The sequence below is a fragment of the Bacillus rossius genome, chromosome 7 (genome assembly GCF_032445375.1).
Source record: "Bacillus rossius redtenbacheri isolate Brsri chromosome 7, Brsri_v3, whole genome shotgun sequence".
NCBI classification, from domain to species: Eukaryota; Metazoa; Arthropoda; class Insecta; order Phasmatodea; family Bacillidae; genus Bacillus; species Bacillus rossius.
Genome location: NC_086335.1, coordinates 46,956,871 through 46,976,680, shown reverse-complemented (window position 1 = coordinate 46,976,680; position 19,810 = coordinate 46,956,871). Strand labels below are relative to the sequence as shown.

Genomic DNA, 19,810 nt, shown 5'->3' with positions numbered 1-19,810 from the left:
AATTTTGGCTTGAAAATAGGTTATCAGAAATTTAACTTGATTAGTGTTAACTTTGTGTAGAATATGTTTAAGGCTCTCACCACGATGGATATTTGTGTTTTTGCTAATTCCAGCTCTTTATGAATATACAAGGGTAATTCAAATATTAACCGGAATATTTTTATACAGATTTATTGGTGATTTACGAAAATACAAATGTAATGCCTTATTTTTCTGCTAGTTTCCTTCAACAGAAATACATATTTCTCAATTGGATAGGAAGCTTTTTGATCCCTTCATGAAAAAAATAAGATGGTTGCACCATTAGCCAATTGCGCACGTACTGTTCGGCCGCAGCGTCGTCTTCAAACCTTCCCCCTCCTGATGCCTCCTTCGGTGGATAAAACATATGGCAGTTACATGGCCTGAACATCATCTTCATTGACGCTGGTCGCAGGATGCCGTTTATGGCTTTGATTTTTCACTTTATCACGACCATTTCAAAACATCTTGGCCCAATCAAACTCTTGGGTTTTGCTCAGAGTACCATCACCGAACTGTGCTTAGTCTCTTCAAAATTTTCCTCAATTTTACACGGTCATCAGCGAGAAAATTAATAACAGTGTGTCGCGCAACTGACTCTGGTACTATCATAATGATACTGACAAAAACGGGCATGAGTGTAAGGACCATGTGCATGCCTATCCACTCTCCATTCTCCTGCCACAGATCCCCCAAAGCGCTGCACCGCTCACGTCGCTGCTTGAGTCGAAAGAACAAAATTCTGGTTTATATTTGAAAGACCCTCGCATTAGGAATGAGCCAACAAAATTTTCAAATGTACCATCACATATCAAATATTTGAATAGTTATATGAGGAAAAAGATTCAAAGAAAAAACATTTGAGAAAAGAAAATTCACAAAGTCTATTTCTAGTACCAGTGCAGTTGACAGGAATTACATCATTTATCACTAACAGGAGCTATCATAGAAATGTTTGTATCTACTACCATAATTTTGTTTGATTGGCGAATTCTTGTTTACCAATCAGCAATACAATAAATTTTTATCATGTGGGATTTTTAGTAAAGAGATTCATTACTGAATCGGTACTATATCTTAAAACAGCAGAAAAACACTATCATGCAAGGCGATTTCCCTTCCACTTGACGTGTAGCAAAGCCCTCCTTTTGCGAGTGAATGAGCATCTTAGAGAATGTTTGTTTAGCATTTACATAAACATTTTTGATACAAATAAATTTTAGTATCAAAAACATTTAAATATTATTTTCTTTATTTTAAAACTAAAAAATTTAATTGGCATAGTGTTCCTTCATAACTTAAATTTCTGTGTTTTTGCTCAACTGTTTGTTATCATCACTAGAAAATATATTTTGAAAATGGGACTGTGGGTGTGGTCATGTGCATTTATTTACTACTTACGGAACACAAAAAATGAACTTATAGGTAAAGACAATGATGACACTTAAGCAAAAAATTAAATATGAATTTTTAACAACCCAATTTTTAAAAAAATTATTTGCCTGCATATTGGGGAGGTAAAAGAATTTGTATTCACCCTCTAACATTATTTTCAACAAGTCACCATTTACCTTCCTGACGTATTCCTACAAGTCACTGTGGCCATGACACTAGCACTAAGATGTGTGGCAGTAGCAAGTTAAAAGGCATAACTATTTCAGGATTCATGAAAAAGTTATTTAAGCATTTACCCATTGAAGCCATTTGTAACTAAATAAGTTTTCAAATTAATTTTACTCTCTTCTCCCCATTGCATTTTTTTTTTTTCCTATTGGGTATTAAAGATATTCATTCCTTGCTGTTTTTCGATCCGTAGATTTCCATTATCCACCAATATTTCGATTATTTATGATTCCCTGTTTCTGTGAAACCAATTTTTTATGCTTCCACTTTTCTTTCATTAAGTATTGCTGACTAACACATGTTAAATTTTTTTCAGGTGCCACAATAATTCAGGCTGTCCACAAACACCATGTGAACTAATTTTATGACTTTTTAAGACAATTTAATACCATTTTCTGGAAACTTCTTTAGATCGCAGGATTATTTTCACATATTAGAATAATTAATCTTAAAAATTTTTGTATTATAATGCTAAAACATTTTCAGAGATAATTTCCATTATTTATTAATAATGTTCGACTAAAACCTTAAGAGATGCCAAAAAACATAATACAAGCTAGCAAAAGGTCATTGAAAGTTATAAAGTTTCCTGACTTCCAGTAATGTTAGTATTTATCTGACTTTTTCATGACTTTCGTCCTTCAGTTCAATTATTTTTTACCAGGGTCGAATAATTTAAACCACAAAATAGTTTAAACCACTGTTTAATCCATGGTTTAAATCAAATGTTTTTTTTAAAACAAAGTTTTAAATAGATTATCTTAATAAATTTTAATCAAAGGTCTAATTTAACTCTTAACAATAATTTGCTTATTGTTTCTTGTGATTTATGTAACAAATAATTATATACTAGTTAAGATCTTATCATTTAAATTATCTCAATTAGTAATCCCCTAGATTTTCTGGACTTCAGTTCTTTGATGTTGTAACTTTTCTGGTTCAACACGAGTGGCAAAAAGCGGGATGTTGTAAGGCTTTCATTTGAACATGCTAGAATCAAAATAACTATTGCAATAAAAGAAACCTGGTTTTAAACCAAAGAAATCTGGTTTAAACAAAACAGGTTGTGTTTTTTTTCCAACCCTGCTTTTCACTGACTTTTACGACCAGTAGTGAATCTGACAAAGTTCACACAATAACTTGTAATCAGCCAGGAAAAGTACATGTAATTTGACTTGTACTTTTTTCTACACTACAGAATGTAATTTATGTCTTATTTTATAAAACCAAATGTTATATCGTAAAATCTTTTTACTGCTGACTTTCCCTAGGGCGACTACAGGAGCAAGCTCTTACAGCTAGCAGACCGTTGACTTTGTCCTATTTTGGCTATTTTGTAATTTATACCTAGATTTATTCCAAATAATTACTAATCCCCATACTAGGATATTGTATTCGTAACACCACTCACGCATTGTTAAGTTACTTTAGCACTGCTCCTATTAAACTTACCATCAACTTTACATTGTCTGTCTGTTAAATTTAATTCACTGCACACCATAAAGGTACACAATTTACAAGACCATATTTTGATGACTCCATTGTAAAATATGTATTATCAGTTTACAAACATAAAATACCAGTATAATAAACTTTTATCAATGCTCTTGCATCATGCATCTCAAAAGACAGTCAGCATAGAAATAGCTGAGATTTGTCTAAAATTCTGGGCAGAGTTATTACCATAAATACATCAGGTTTTAGAGCATGAGGAAACAGTAAGTATTCATAGTCTTGTCCCACCATTTCCAGACAACTGCTAGTAATTAATGCCTTGGCTAAATATAGAGCATAGATGGATCAAAAAGTTAGAATGCATAACCTATGCATTCCCAAAACAACTATACTTTACCCCTGCAAATTTTGTTTGACCATGAGGAACTAAAAAACTATTATCATCCATAATTGACAATGTCCTAATCACTTACAGAATAAATCAAAACATATAAAAAGAAAAGTTAAATATTTAACATGTTTCACATTATGTTTGTTGCTTGTGTTCCGTTTTATTTCCCCATTTAATAAATCTATGCCATGCCAGTTTAATCATTTCTTCCAATATGATTTAAAAAACACATTCATAACACATTCTAGAAAATTTTAAAGCAATCATTATGCTAGTAATTTTTTTTTAAATAATAATGGACGTTATTTGTACCATTACTTTAATGGTACCAAGAAATTTTTGAATAGAAATATATACATTATTTTATAAAATGCCACGTAACACTTTAACCAGCATAGTATGAATGGTAAAGGTAGGAAAATAGTACAGAAGTGAATGATTAACAAAAACCACCTTGTCAGCAGAAGTAGCACTCACATTATTATTTATACTACAAGGGCATAAGTCAGCAAAGTTATAACAATATTTCAAAAACCTTGGCGAGGTAGTAAAAATGTAATGAAAACTACTACCTATTATTGACATAAGATTAATCATGCTTAAAAAAAACCATCTAGAACAAATTTTCTACTTCTCATCTATAATTTTCCTGGTGTAGGTACTTACTTTTAAATCTTTTAGATTTGTTATGCAATTTCTTTTTATATAAGTAGGGCGCTGATATACATATTTAACAAAGTTGGTTTCAAGACTTTTTGTTACAATAATGATTTATTCACAATGATTGCAAAAAATTGCACAAAAATTAACTTAAACACAGTTTTTCCGGGATAAAATTTAGCTCTGATACTGTAAAATCATGCTGTGAATCAAAAAAAAAATGTTGAAAATTTAATACAATTGCTAAATCACCAAATAGGTGTATTAATCTGGATTCATGTTATTATTGAGTGGTAATGCTGACTCGGAAGTAACTAAACAGTTAAAAAGTGTCTAAAATTGAAAATCTGCAGTCTGCTTTGCAAGGAAAAAATAAATAGATTTGGTGGCATAACAGAAACGATGGGGGAAAAAATTCTTAAAAATCTAGAATTTCTGATTTTAAAAATAAAAAAACAGGTAGCTGTTAGTTGGAAAAAATTTAGGGTAGAACCCTGATTTTACATTTCCACTTTTTACATTTTTCCGTAATTTTCACCATTTTAGTTTGGTCCCGTTTTAACCTCATTTGACGCAATGCAATAAATTCCTGTTGATTACAAAGCACCTACCATCTGCTTCCTGCAATTTACGCTGTTTGTTAATACTATACCTACATAAATTCATTATTCCTGTGTTATATAGTTTATATTTATGGTATTCATTTTTATCATGTCCATTAAAAATGACTTGGTCATCAACAAATTTAAATGTCAATGAGCGTAAAATGTTATATTTTACTGTGAGTAATTAACTTGTTATCTGTACTTATTTTATCGAGATGGCAGCTTGTAAAAGATGGCAAACATTTTCAATTAATAAAAAATTAACATTTAAAGTGCATAGACGAACACAAAGGTGCTTGTGTTTCACTCGCTGAGTTTAGGCATGCCTATTTCAACTCATAACTAACAAAATTGTGAAAAATTGTGAAATCATTGAAGGAAATTCAGCCCAGTTTAGTGACTAAGTACAGTTTAGTGACAAAGTACTGTATTTTTATTTATATTCTTAAAGTGCAAATGACTGATGTTACTGTGAATTGCTAATTAAGTATGATAGTACATATACTGAATGTATGCTTACCTATACTCTATAAAAAAGGTAAATAATGGATTTTAATATTACTTATTCTATTTATATATATTTCAGACACTCTTAATCAATAATTATGTGTATATCAGAGAATGATAGGCCTATGTTAGGTCATATCAGTTCTCTGGGCAAAAAAATAATTTTTCATACATTTTCCTTATACACTTTCCTGCATTTTACAAAATTTTCAGACAACCCATAGAATAGTGTAAAAACAGAGGTATTTCTACTGTAAATATCTGCATTTTGTGTACAGTACTTAACTGAGAAGGAAAATGAAAGCCTTGGTCATAAAAAGGTTACAGCAGTATATATTAATCATCGTAATTATACTGTTGAGTGAATGTTGGAAATATGGAGAGGTCCCTGCAGTACATAAAAATGACAAGACAAGAGGTGGATTAGTGCACGTGATGAAAATGGAGAAGATTTTCCCCAAGTTGTGACAAGAAGCAGTTCAAAAATATGTCTCACAATCTGCATTCAGAGATATTTCAAACTAATCCGACACAAACCACTGATGAAATTAATGGAATGAAGTTGTGTTTTAAAACCGACTATTGTAAAATTTGTGAGAGATATGATTCAAGAATTTCATCCATGTGTACTTTCCATTAAATTTGTTTGTACTTCAACAAGTTTATTAAATAATATTTTTTCCACTACTGATGTCATTCAGAAATTATTTTCCAAAACATGTGATTAAAAAGTAAGCCTATTCCTGTTTGGCAGCCCATTTTAAAATATACAGAAAACAATTAAAGTGCATTGGTTAACTAATGGAATTTTTTTCAGACATTTGGACTTTAATCTAACCGTGAAAAGCAAAACAATCCTTTTATATTTGTACATTTAAAAATTTGCTTAAAAAAGTAATACAGAAAAATGTGTATGGGGGAAAACTGCATTATTGGACATGCAATACAAGTAATAATTTCTGCCTTCTATAGCTAACTCATTAGGAAGATGCCTAATGCAAAATCACTGTTTCTAGTAATAAAAAAAAAGTCTGTCCAAATCTTTTGAAATGAAAAGTTACACATATACTATGTAAAGATATTACATTACTAATGTTTTAAAGCTATGACTTTTAAAAAATTTATTTTAACTCTTAAAATAGAGAGAAAATGAACAGTTAATTGATAGATATGACCTGTAAGGAGCCTTTTCCCAGTACTGATTATTTCATAACCATTTATTTTTTTCTGTTGTACAAAAGTCATTCATACATAAATTGTTCCTTAAGTTTTTACAGTAAAAACATAAAATAAAGAATAATAAAGTACATTTTTGTTACTGAAATTTTGCTACAACTCTTCAGAGAGAAACACTTTCTATTATAATCCAACATTTATACTAACAATTCTTGTAACATTAAAACAATAGAATCAGTAACTTTGATAGTTCATAACACAAACAAATATAAAGATAAAATAAATCAACTAATCAACAAAGACACTTAAGTGTTTTGACAAACATTAATGAAATCTTAATATCTATTTTTTTTCATAACTACATACACTGATGAAAATAATTTCTTCTCTGAATGATTTTACTTTCTACTTTAACTTCAATCATGTTCTTCTACAGTCATTCCATGTGTTATGATTGTAAACTACAAAATAAACACAACTGCCGAGTCCTCAATGACGTGTCATACAAAATCCACTATAGAATAAATGCAATTGTTCAGACATAACAAACACATTGAGTATATTTAAATAAAACATTACATGTCTTTTAAGACTGGTAACTTAAAAAGAAATATATATATTATAAAGTAGCACTACACAATTCATAAAGGATTCATAAGACTTTTTTACATTTAAATAGTTTAGTGAAGTACATGAATATATATTAAAAAAAAGGTGTATTATTAAAATAAACACTTTTATCATACCTTTGAGACTGACTAACCCTCGTATGTGAACTCAATGTATTTCATTGTCACTATAGTACTGCCTCGGCGGGCTATGGTCTGCAGCGTAGTTACTCGCAACCATGAGTTTGAAGTCCTACTTCAGGCAAAGGGGTTTGTACAGTTATCTAGTTTCCAAATCTTCCCTTCTCCCTAAACATCCTCGCACAAGGCACTGGACACCACCTAATAAGCTATTAAATCTTATCAAGTCAAAAACCCAACTTTAAGTAACCTCCACAAGATATAAATAAAAACATGTGTTCGTGTGTGTGTGTTGGGGGGGGGGGGGAGGTGGGGGATTCCCAGAGTCATTGTGCATGAATTTTTATCACTCATAATCAAACTTGCTATGAAACAACAAATATAAATCCTATCCGTACTTCTAATGTATTGTTAATCCCGGAAATCTTGCTCCTGTACAATAATACCAGTTTTGGAAGATTTTAGTGAAATTTTTTTTGTCTGTTGGTACAGTAGTCTCCTGCTAATCGGAACCCCGCACATCAATCATCCGGTCAATATGTAGGTAATTAAAAAAAAGAAAAGGAAAAAGAAAGAATGCAAGAAATAGTGCGCCAGCTAGCTTACTTGTCAAGAGTAATTTTAATACAGATGTGTGTTAAAACAGCATGAGTTAATAATTAATTTTGAAATTTTATTAATATAACACATTATAAACAAAAAGTTAATTCATGCAAAACAAGGTTGGATTTGCTACAAAAACCAATAAATGATCAGTAACAAAGGGGCATGCCTTATAAAACATTAACATGTACTTTGAAAAAATTCACACTGCACATTTGGCAGAACAGTAGTGTTAGTTACTATGCCTATTCATCAACCATAATTTTCCAGACTATTTTTGTTACAGAGGAAAAACTTGAGTAAGGTATTAACTTCGTTTTAAGAAAATCACCAAAAAAACTTGTGTATTTACTATTCTGTGTTAGGATAATTTAAAATCAAAACCCCAAAGAGGTAATTACAACACACAATCATATATACCTTATTAAATTGAGATAATCTGATACCAACTCTAAAATTTGTAAAAGTTAAATAAAAAGATAATGTTAAGTTTCATAATGCCAAGTTTGTAATCATTAATTGTGACCTAATGATGCCAAGGAAAAAAACTTGGGAAAATCACCCACAAATACTGTAACTCATTTCTTAATCTTTGCAAGTAAAAAAGTCTTGATATGCGATGCACTAAGAGCTTACTACTATTATAAGTAAATTTTAAACTTTTAATTACAAAAAATATAAAATTACTTAATGCTGTTACGTTAAAAACTTTGCCTGCCTACCGTCTTTCAAGATGCACTTGTGTAAAATCAAGTTATTACTGCTACGAGAAAACATTTATCTGCACTGATCAATAATACTTCCTAGCAAACAAATTGTGTGTATTTGCTAACACTTTTAAACAACTTTCACTGTAGTACATAACCTTTCAAACAAACAAAGCCCAAAACATTCACAGCTCTATCAAATTCATCATCCCAACAAGAATATTTTAATGTATAAATTTATGTGGTGTACTCATTACTCAAAATTTTTTTTAAATTATGTTAATGAAAGTAACTTGAAGAAATGATATTTTTTTTCACTTGGCAATGTCTTGTATAAAAAGGAAAAAAATACATAAATCATTAAATCATAATGATATCACTATATCATAGTCAGTTATGAACATGAAGTAGTACATAAACTAAAATTAAGTTTTAGCTGGCATTCATGGATTTAAATAATCAGAATTTTTTCTGAGACATGTTACAAACTACAGATTCAATAACAATAATTTAAATACATAAAGTTGAGTTCTTTTTTTATAGAATATTATTGAGTGAAATATAGGCCACCACCATAAAATAAAAAAACAAATAAATAAAGACTACTGTGTCAACAAAAATTACAATTTTTTTACATTAAAAATTTCTTAAATACTTATGTTAGTTAAAACATTTTTACTAGCATAATAAAATACCAAATTAAATAACAGATGTAGGAGTAGATCCTTTATAAATGTTCAGACAGAGATAAAAATGTTCAAACTTATGTAACATAGTAATGATAGCACAAAGAAGATCATTCAACACTGAATCCCATCTAATGCTATTAAATCTTCAAAGGTAAGCACATCAATGTGTGGATGAGATTCCTAAAAACAAAACACAATATGATGTGTATCACACGTGCCATTGCAAGTTGACAGATCTGAAATTGAGTTACAACTTTCCAACAACATTCTTATTCACCAAAAAACAAAATAAGAAATTGAGACAGGAAAAATAATGCTATTTCATTTATAAGTAAGCACTTAAAACATATTCATAAATTAAATAACCTTATACAAGGCTAGTGTGACACCCATATTTTACTGGTTAATTTATAATATTTCTCCATCAAGCCTCTTACATATTTACTTTACATATTTTATTATGCACCTTTTCCTAATGCAATCGACAAATTCCATCCAAAAGATGAATACTGTAACTTTCGGTGTGCTATGTCAATATTTACAGCAGCAATGTACATGTGATAAGTAGCATATTTTGCTGCCTATTATCTTTTTGATATTTATTTATGTTTATTTATTACCTTATTTTAAGTGGCGAAGTTAAGGCGTACTGCTTTTTCTTATACTTAACAGTTTCCTGCTAATATCTTCACTACACTAGTACATAGTACAGCAGTTTAAAAAGTGGAATAGTCACTGACAAACCAGTAATATACAACACAATAAATTGTGCTGTGAGCTAGTAACTTATTCCTCTACTTGCATCTCACCTCTTTAAGAAATTTATCTAAAAACTTAAGTTTCTTATGCCATGTTTCTTTACACTAGCAGCATGTAGCAGTTCTTGATTTTTTCCCCCTTCAAATAAATAACTGTTTGAATTTTACACGTTTTATGCTACAGAAGTCATGAAATCATCATGAATGATTAGACAGGTGATGTAGGAAAATATAAAAGGGTCATCATTATATGAAAACAATATAATAATTAAAATATTACAAACGCAAACTTAGAAAGTTGATTCATTAAGTAGATCCGAGTGGAAAAAAATTAAAACCAAAATATAATTTCTGAAAAATTTATCAACAGGTTGGTTGTTGGTGTTTCAACACTTTGAAAGAAAATAATTACAAAACAGAAGCATTGCATATTCTTTGAGAAGTCATGGACCCTCTGCTCCCCTGAAAGAGGTTGAATTCCGAAAATTTCACCTGCCTCCTCTCTGTTCAGAGCTAGATAGGCCCTTGCAACTAAGCCCGCAGATATTTTAATGACGACCAATCATGTGCACATTCAGAGGTCAGCATTTATTTATTAAAATTTGTAACATGCCCACCAACAGTTTAGAAACATTCATGGGATGATCATTATGAAACCTTTACAACCCATCAATTACAGGAAATTTTGGAAGTCGCAAGTCTGTAAAAAGCATTTGTTGATGGATGGGAAGAGATTCTGAAGAAACCCACTAGTACAACTAAACATGGCATTGATAAAACCTTATATAAATTTTATAACATCATAGCAGCATCCAACATTCTACTAAGTATAGCATAACAACCCCCCCCCCTTTTTTTTTTTTTGCAAAATGTATTAAGCAGTTGTTTATGAGGTGTGATCAAAAAAATATGGTGAATGAATTTTTATAGTAGCACCTAGTAGCACCTGCTGATGCTACATCTATTTGAAGTAATAAGCCCGATAGCCTGATCTTTTCAGATAGTCGGTGTCAAGTTTGAACACGTGTCAGTCTGCTTACAGAGCCTTACCGCATCATGGATTTCGAACAAGGCATTAACATTAAGTTTAATTTTAAAGTTGTAAAAAAGTGCCAAATGTTAAAATCAGTGTATTGTGATAATGTGATGATTCTGAAGACTATTTACAAGTAGTATTGGCAATTTATAAGCAGAAATGAGTCTGTTGAAGATGAGCTACGGTCTGATTTGTCCTTCACAAAAACAGACAAAAACATGCAAAAAATTGTAAAAAATGGTTCGTTAAAACATGCGATAATTTATTCCAAGAGCTTACCAAAGAACTGAACATCTCGTATGGGTACTTGCAAAGCATTTTAACTCATAATTCGCAAAAGAGATGAGTGAGCGCAAAATTTGTTCCCCGATCTTTTGGCTAACGAACAAGACTTCTTGACCAAAATAACAACTGGAAATGAAAGTTGAGTGTATGGCTATGATCCTGAGATGAAGAATTGAAGTTCCCAATAAGAAGGCACGTCAGTCAAAGTCTAATGTGAAGTTTTTTTTTTTTTTTTTTTTTTTTACATAATAGTGCTATCAGAGTGGGTTCCAAGGGGAACAACTGTAAACTCTGAAAGTTACAAGGCCGTAATGCAACATTTGCAAAACGATGTACGGAGGAAGAGACCAGAAAAATGGGCCAATGACTTCTTCCTTCAGACAACACATCGTGCCACACCTCGCATCTGATCTGAGAAATTTTTTACCAAACAAAATGTTTCTGTTCATCCACATCCACCTAACTCTCCGGATTTAGCACCCTTAGACTGCTGGCTCTTCCAAAAAAAAAAAAGTGTTAAAAGGAAAACTTTTGACACCTTGGAGCAGCTGAAGGCCCTCCCAATAGAAGTCTTCCAGTAATGCTTCCAATCATGGAAGCAACATTGGAATGAGTGCATCCTTAGCCAATGAGAGTATTTTGAAGGAGATTAGTTCAAATTTGATGTCAGCTTATTACTTTGTTCATAATAAGATAATTCACTGTATTTATTTATCACAGCTCATACATATGTACAGTAGCAGTAAAGGCAATATTCACACATATAAATTATTGGGTTGTCTTCACAACTGATGCATAATAAAGTAACACAAGCCCATTTGAAAAAAACATAAGAAAGTTTTAAAACTTACCCCAAGAAACACTTGCTTAAGGTCTTCAAGGTTTTTTTTTAAATAGCACAGCAATAATCTTGAAACTTTTTTTTTGTTAATATTGAGTTTATTGAAAGCAGAAGTAGAGATGCGTACTCTTACCAAAAATCCATAAATCACTTAAGTTATGCAATCCAGCTTAAAGAGGATTTTGTGTTACTTAAAAGTTGTACACAAACAGGAAAATATTCAGTGCAACATAAGGAAAAAACGGACAACTTTTTCCCACAAGCATATTATTCCTAGCCCATTTTTGTGCATACATGTATAAATTAAATAAATATTACTACAAAATCAGGCCTCCCACCAAAAATAATCACATAAACTTGTACCGTGCATACTTGTCCATCTTTCTTGGTACTAAATAGAAACTGGAATAAGCGTTTACTTTCTTGTAAACTTTTTATGTTCATTTTTTTGCTCAAGAGGCCCATGTGTACTAGGTTTTAAGATTTCCAGACATGATTACCAAGTGATTTAGAAACATTGTGCATTTCAGATATCTGAAAATCTTAAGATCCTTTTAAAATATTTTAGGACCAAAACTTCATGGTACAAGCACTGGGCATGCTACAATTAAGTTAAAATTTTGTGCATTTGTGGACAAGGTTGACAAGTCAGAAGTTGATTACCAAACTTCCAGTTTAGCCGGAACGCACAATAGTTTGTCACCAGCGATGACGATCTATCAGTACTTGCAAGAGAATGTAGTAGATTCATTTTGCAAGGTAGATTTGAAGCTTATTAAAAAAAAAAAATTTACTTTGGTGGTTGGAAAACTATTGTCTTTAAATGCACTTTACAACTTGGGCTAGTGATAAACAAGAAGTGCTGAACAAACTGAATGACACCCAATGCAAATATTGAAAAGCCTGTGACCTCGGCAGGGCCATCCAGAGGGCCTAAAGGCAAATAATTTTGTTCGGCCCCTTCCCCATTATTTAATGTTTAACTTAACAAAAATCCACAATTAAAAATAATAATTTAGGACTATAAATGTTACTGTAGCCATAACTGTAAATAGACGTAATTTCTTCATATTATCAGGGTGAACTATAAAAATTCTCTAAACTCAACGCGGGTCTCCCTGGTGCCTGAGCCCACCAGTTTTTGTTTTTACCCCCCCCCCCCCCCCCCCACCCTCACGATGGCCCTGCACCACTGTACTAGCCAATAAGCTAACTTAAGACTATGCTTCAACACCTGTGCTGTGTTATTGAGTAAACAGTCCATTATTTTTCTATCTAGGACAATTTAGAATCATGTTGCACTATATAAAAATTGTATTTTGTTTTTTATAGTATATTTTGTCTCCAGATACATGATACATGTTATTGCTGATTGTAAATGGTATGAAAAATATTCATAATTGATATATTTTTCCATGAGTCAGTGTCTCTAACTGCAATGTAGTCACTTACTACAAGTTCATTTTATTTATTTGTAAGCTAGGTGATGCACACAAAAATGAATAATAATCTCATTTTCTAAATATCTCCTTTTAAGATCAGTCTTTTTTTTTTGTTATCACTTTTATTTAAGGGTTATTTCTAAAATTTTAACTTAATACCTCCCTTGCATTTGTTCTGCTGCCACAAATATTTTTAGCAGGTATTTTCATAGTGGAATATCATGGTTTTAAAAAAGGTGCATTGTAATTATTATCACTTGTACCATTTCTTACACCCATTATATTACCTTCAGTGAATATTTGTTGAAAATATTTATGGCATAACAAGTGCAAGGACAGTATAAAGTTAAAAATTTTAGAAATAGCCCTTTAAAAAAATGTAACTATAAAAAAAAATGGATTGTGAGACCAAGACTTAAAGAGCTGAAAAGAGCAACAAAAAAAAATCCACATGGTGAGTGAAGCCAAGCCTAAGTCGCTACCTTAAAGCAGTTCAGAAGAAATGAGACTTGCCTGGCAGGAAAAGTATCAGCATAATAAGCGTTGCTGCATTTATTAGGTGCTACAAATTGTTAGTTGCCAGAAACTGGATGGTTAATTGGTTGGTTTTGGACTCCTGACAAAAAGATAGATTGATACATGGTTTCTACTGCTACAGAATTTCAAAATCCAAATTTCCTGAATAATCCAGAATTTCCTTGAGAAAAAAAAATACTATCATATTTGAAATAGTTACTTTAAGCATATTAGAAAACCAAAATACAAATTATTTAGTTGTTTTCAGCCAAAATAATTGTAATATTTGTTTAATCTTTTAGAGTCTTATTTTTTATTCCATTTATTACCAATTATTTCTCTCCTTTTCAAAAAATAGAACAGAATTTTAGTGTGAAAAAGAAAATTTTCTGACCATAAACACTTTCAAATTTTTTTATTTTCCATGTTTTCCAGACTATTAGCTACCCTGACTGTAGAAAAAGATGTGAAGTAAGACGATTGTTCTAAGACAGTGGCGACTGACACAGGACCCAAAAGGCCATTTCCGATCGCCAAGACCTTGGCAGAGGCCCGCCATGATAACAGGAAATCACTATCAACTGCTGTTAAGTGAAATATTTAATGCTCACTTAAATTATAGGTTATTACATAATGTTCAATCACAAACCTAAATGAAATACAGGATGTCTACTGGATTGTGGAAATAAAATTTACTGACTTTTTCTTGGCCTTTTCATGACATTTCTTACTAAAAAATACTAAGCCTAGCTGATATCGGTGGTGGAAGGTTACAGCTAAACGTCTCTCTCGACATCAAATATTGGTTGAGGCCATGAGAATGGAGTAGTGATTGATATCACATGGAGTTGAAAATGTGTTATTAAAACCCGTAATAAACATGCTAAAATAAATGTATCATGTACTTGATACATTTTCATTCTTGGCATACATGGGAGTAGTTGGCAAGACATAGCGCATGGATGTTACATTATTTTCTAAGCTACACAAAATAACTGAATTCAAATTGCTTGATTCACATACTCTTGTGCTTTGGTAGTTCATTAGGCCTATCTTGGAAATGCCTCTGAAATGGTATTATAATTTTAAAAACCTAAATCTCACCAATCACGGCTTCAATGACATGAATATAAATATTATATAAACCCAGTATCATAAGAAATTCAAAATATCACAAACCACACTAAACAATACATAGTTCTTAATTTCAAAATAAATATCTTCTTAAATGTGTTAATGGTGACTTCAATTTTATTTTTGTAATTTAATGATTTTTGTTAGATGCAAAATACAAACAATATTTTAATGACCAATCGGGTGTCGTGACAATTTAGTCAAAAAATCTGGAAATTCAAACACATACTTTCTCACACCATGAGGGTGTTACGTTATGTTCAATCATGTTTTATATCTTTAATTTCTACCACGAAGACACTCGTAGCCAATGAAGAACGTTTTCATGATCAAAACATAAATCAAATCTTATTTGTTTATTTCACCTTTACAGTTATAGAAAAGGCTTAAACGTTTACCGGAACTTTCGTGGAGAAGCTCATATTCATTTAATTTGAGGAAATTATATTTTTAAATGTAGAATATTAAATAATAATTGAAACATACAGAGATATGTGTTTAAGGTTAATTCATGATTTTTACTACTTTGCTTTTTCCAACTACTAATTAAGTACCTTTAAAACCGATGTTACGTTGAATATAGGACATAAAATTAAAACATCCTCATTTGGGTACGAGAAAAGTCGCACGTACTCTGGGCCCACGATGTTCGGAGAACCTTTGCGTGATTTCAACACTAAAAAAAAAAAATATTCATGATCCAGTAACCACACCCTGAAGTAAGATATAGGGAATGAAAGGGGGAAGTTTTTGTTGTTGATACTGAACAGTGTTAAAAGACGGCTCCTAGAGCCGCCTGTGGCGTCGCTTCGCCCGCGGGGCGGCGGTACTTACTTGGCCGAACTGCTGGCCCATGTCCTGGCGCTCCTGCATGGCCACGACGCTGGCGGTGGCGGTGGCGGTGGCCGTGGCCGCCGCCACCATGGCGGCGGCGCTGAGCGCGGACGGCGGCGGGTGGTACTGCTGGGCGGGGGGGCCCTCCTGGCCGGCGCCGCCCCCGCCCGCCGCCGTCCCCTGGCCGCCGCCGCCGCCGGGGGTGCCGGTGCCGCCGCCGCTCATGCCGCCCCCGGCCGCCGCGGCGGCGGCGGCAGCAGCAGCAGCAGCCTGGGGCGGGCCATAGCCACCGCCGCCACCCCCGGCCGCCCCCGGCGCGACGACGCCCCTGCAGCAGACACACCAACACTGGCCGTGGGAACGGCTGTGCGCCGCCGCCCCCGCTCTCCCGCCGCAGCCCGCGACAGCCGCGGCGCTGCACACACGAGTCCACACACGTCAGCACGTCAGCACGCCGCCACCGACCACACACTGCACAAGTCATGCTGAGGATGCCACTATTTTACTGGTTCGCACTTCAGCTGCACCAGCTTACACTAAGTAGCCTATGTGACTATATTGTTCCTGCTTTTACCTTATTTCAGTCTTGCTTACACCTATAATATTAAATATAGAAAATATGAAATACATTGTAATTATAACACTAATTATTTTACATGTAAAGAACGTCCCAAAACTCAACGTGAAGCCGAAAACAATTGATAGAACAATTAATTTCAGTTATGAATGTAAAAAAAGTTATTAAATCCCCATCCTGCACCGATTAATACATACTGTAACTGAAAAGTTTTGCTACGCAATCATTAATAAAACTACTAGTGATAACAATTCAAAATTAAATCAAACCTGCTATACTTTTGGGGAACAAAATTCTTTGCTCGACTTATAAAGCAACAACTTTTAATTGGGCTACTCTTGACTATTCACACTGCAAAAAAAATCATTTGCTAATTAATTGATTTAATTAGACATATTTCCAAATAACTTGCTAAGTTAACAAAGTAGTATTTTTATTTACAGTATGACTAGTAAATATTATCCAATAAAATATTTTTGCCGCATGGTCTTTTAAATATTTTTTTTCCTTCAAAAGTATAGCATGTTTGATTTTATTTTGATTTATCAATATTAGGGTTATTTATGATTGTGTAGCAAAAATATGGCGCAGGAGAGGATTTAAATCTTTTGAAATATCTCGATAACTCGAAAACGATGATACTTATTTATTTATTTCAGATCCATAAATAAATGGCCCATCATATGTTCTCGAGTTTTGGGACAATCTGTGTATAGTTACGGTTCATGGTATATATATATATATATATATATATATATATGAAGTTATGTATAAAGCAAGGCGTTTTACCTTAAATTCACCACAAAAAAAGTTTTAAATACATAAATATTTACACTAATTAAATAAAAACTTATATTTCAATCCTTGAGTGCTTTACTCCCAAAATTAGTCTCAATAAGTACCTATGCTGTGATACTACGACTGTAGACCTCTATACTTTGTCCACGCGCAAGTAAAAAAAAAAAATAGTTCTATTATACCTGCCAAATTATTATTTGTGATCATATTTCTCTGGCTCACCACTCAAAACGCGAAACGTCAAAAAGTTCGTGTTGTACCATAAGCGTGAGGAAAAAGTGTTTTGAGTAACTCTAAAGCTAGCCTCTCGAATCTTATTGCCACTGAAATGCGAACAATAACTGTTAAATCTTTTATACGTTGGAGACAGAATCTAAATTTTTTTTTTCCCCCGCATTAGGTAGGACGTGAAGCAGACGGGACCGCGGCGAGCTGGGGCGATGTTTGCGGGTCCCGTAGTACGCGAGGACGCACCGTATCTTTGTGTAACGGTAACAATCTCCCAGTCACTCACCTTCTCATATAACTCCCTCCCTCCGCTTCACACCACGTCGCGTCGCGTCGTCTGGTGGACTAGAACCTCGGCGGCGATTCACTTAGCCCGAAATAGGCGTCCAAAAAACCCGCGTTCGTATATTTTTGACGTGACGTCTAATAAATCGATGAACACCGGCTGCACGAACGAAAAAGTGTCCCGTTACGCTCATTGTTCCGTTACGCTCATTGTTCCGTTACGCTCATTGTTCCGTTACGCTGTGTCCCGTTACGCTCATTGTACGCTTGCGCCGCTTCTATCTGTCTTCCACTCGATTGGCCTATGCGTCCGAGGAGAAGAAAGACAGCGGCAGCACACAACTTACATCTACACGTGAACTGTTTCGTCGACTGGTTATAAAGTGAATTGAAAAGTTAATGTCGTTTTCATTGCTTATTTAAGATTTTTTTCTAAGGTAAAAGTAAAAAAGCAAGGTTATGTAAGGTGTCAACAAATATGTATATAAAATTCTCGCAATAAATTTTTCCGGTACGGTAGGTTTCCGCACGTCTATGTGACCATAACTAAAATCAAAAGTTGGTTGTGTTAGGTCCGCAACATGTAATGTACTCTAAAATCGTGGAAATGTATTAATTCTCACGTAATGACGCTTTTAATTCCGACATACAGATACACGAGCCAACGGCGCACTTCGGATATGTTCGGAACTGATCGGTGAATCACTGAATCTTTAGCTTCCTAGGCGGCGAAGCTCTTGGTGCATGCGTTCAGACCTGCCTATCACAGCCAAGTCGAATAACATCAATTCAGGCGTTTCTATTTTCCGACAGGTTCCATATTATTGTATTCATTCGAAACAGGTGTTATGTGAGACTAAGTTATATTATCGAACTTGAATTTTGTACAATTTTGACCATCTGAAGTGAAATTCGAAACAAAGATTCGTTAGCTGGACTGCAGTGTAGCACGCTAGGCGTTGCGGGCAAGGATGGACCGCTATATCGATATATCAAAAATAACTATATTTCAGTTTCAAAACTTCGATATTTTGGCATCAATATTTTAATGCCGACGTGTTTTTTTTATGTTGATAATTTGTATTGATACTACCGAAATTAATTTTGTTGATACCTAGTAAAAACTGATACAGAATAAAAACACAAAAACAATTTTTTTTCTAATAAGAACCAAAAGTGTTTTCGGATATTTTATTATAAAAGCTTAGATGTATCAAGAACTCAATACTACATACAAGTAAATTAAGGATTAAAGTTTTGGTATTATAACCCTTTACGAAAATATCGATATGTTTCTACAGATTAAATATCGGTATCGATATCTTCTAACGAAAAATCAAAAGGCCGATACATCGATACACGTGGAAAGATGTCACCATCCCTAGTAGCGGTAACACCGTCTAACACTCGAAAGAGTGGACGACTAGGGGATCAGTATAATCGATAGTGACCCCCTACTCGTCGCCCTCGCAGCGGGCGTCAGTCGCGACAGATGTCAACCACCGCCGCACAGCTGCCGGCTTACATCTGCGCCCCCGCCGACAGGGGTGATGAAAAAAGGGGTGGGAGGGGAGACAAACTGCAGGCGACGCCAGCGCTCCCAACTGCGTCCGCTCGCAATCGCCACGATCACGGCGATACGCGTAATTATCGATTATACATCGATACGTCGGAACAGCGAGGGCATCGATATGTGCGGGGGAGCAGAAACTACATTCCGCCATTGCATCCTTTTCCTCCAAAATTGATTATATAAAAATTAATACAGTTAAAAACCCGTATATAAATGGAGGGCATAAAAGAAACTTTGTGCTACCAGAACGGCTTCCACACGCTTTTCGCATTTTTGTCAACATTAACTGTGTTTTTAAGAAAGCTTGACTTTGGTAT

General features: G+C 33.6%; 1 protein-coding gene across 3 annotated transcripts in view; it reads right to left on the bottom strand.

The window, feature by feature from the left end:
- The window catches only part of LOC134533967 (zinc finger MIZ domain-containing protein 2-like), a 287,873-nt gene that overhangs the window by 41,000 nt on the left and 227,063 nt on the right, over positions 1-19,810 (bottom strand). For 2 of the 3 annotated variants that reach the window (XM_063371813.1, XM_063371812.1), the window contains exon 6: positions 16,033-16,447. In XM_063371813.1, coding sequence (XP_063227883.1) covers positions 16,033-16,447 — 415 coding nt within the window. The remainder of the gene's footprint in view (positions 1-16,032; positions 16,448-19,810) is intronic. The other variant, XM_063371814.1, reaches the window with a different exon arrangement.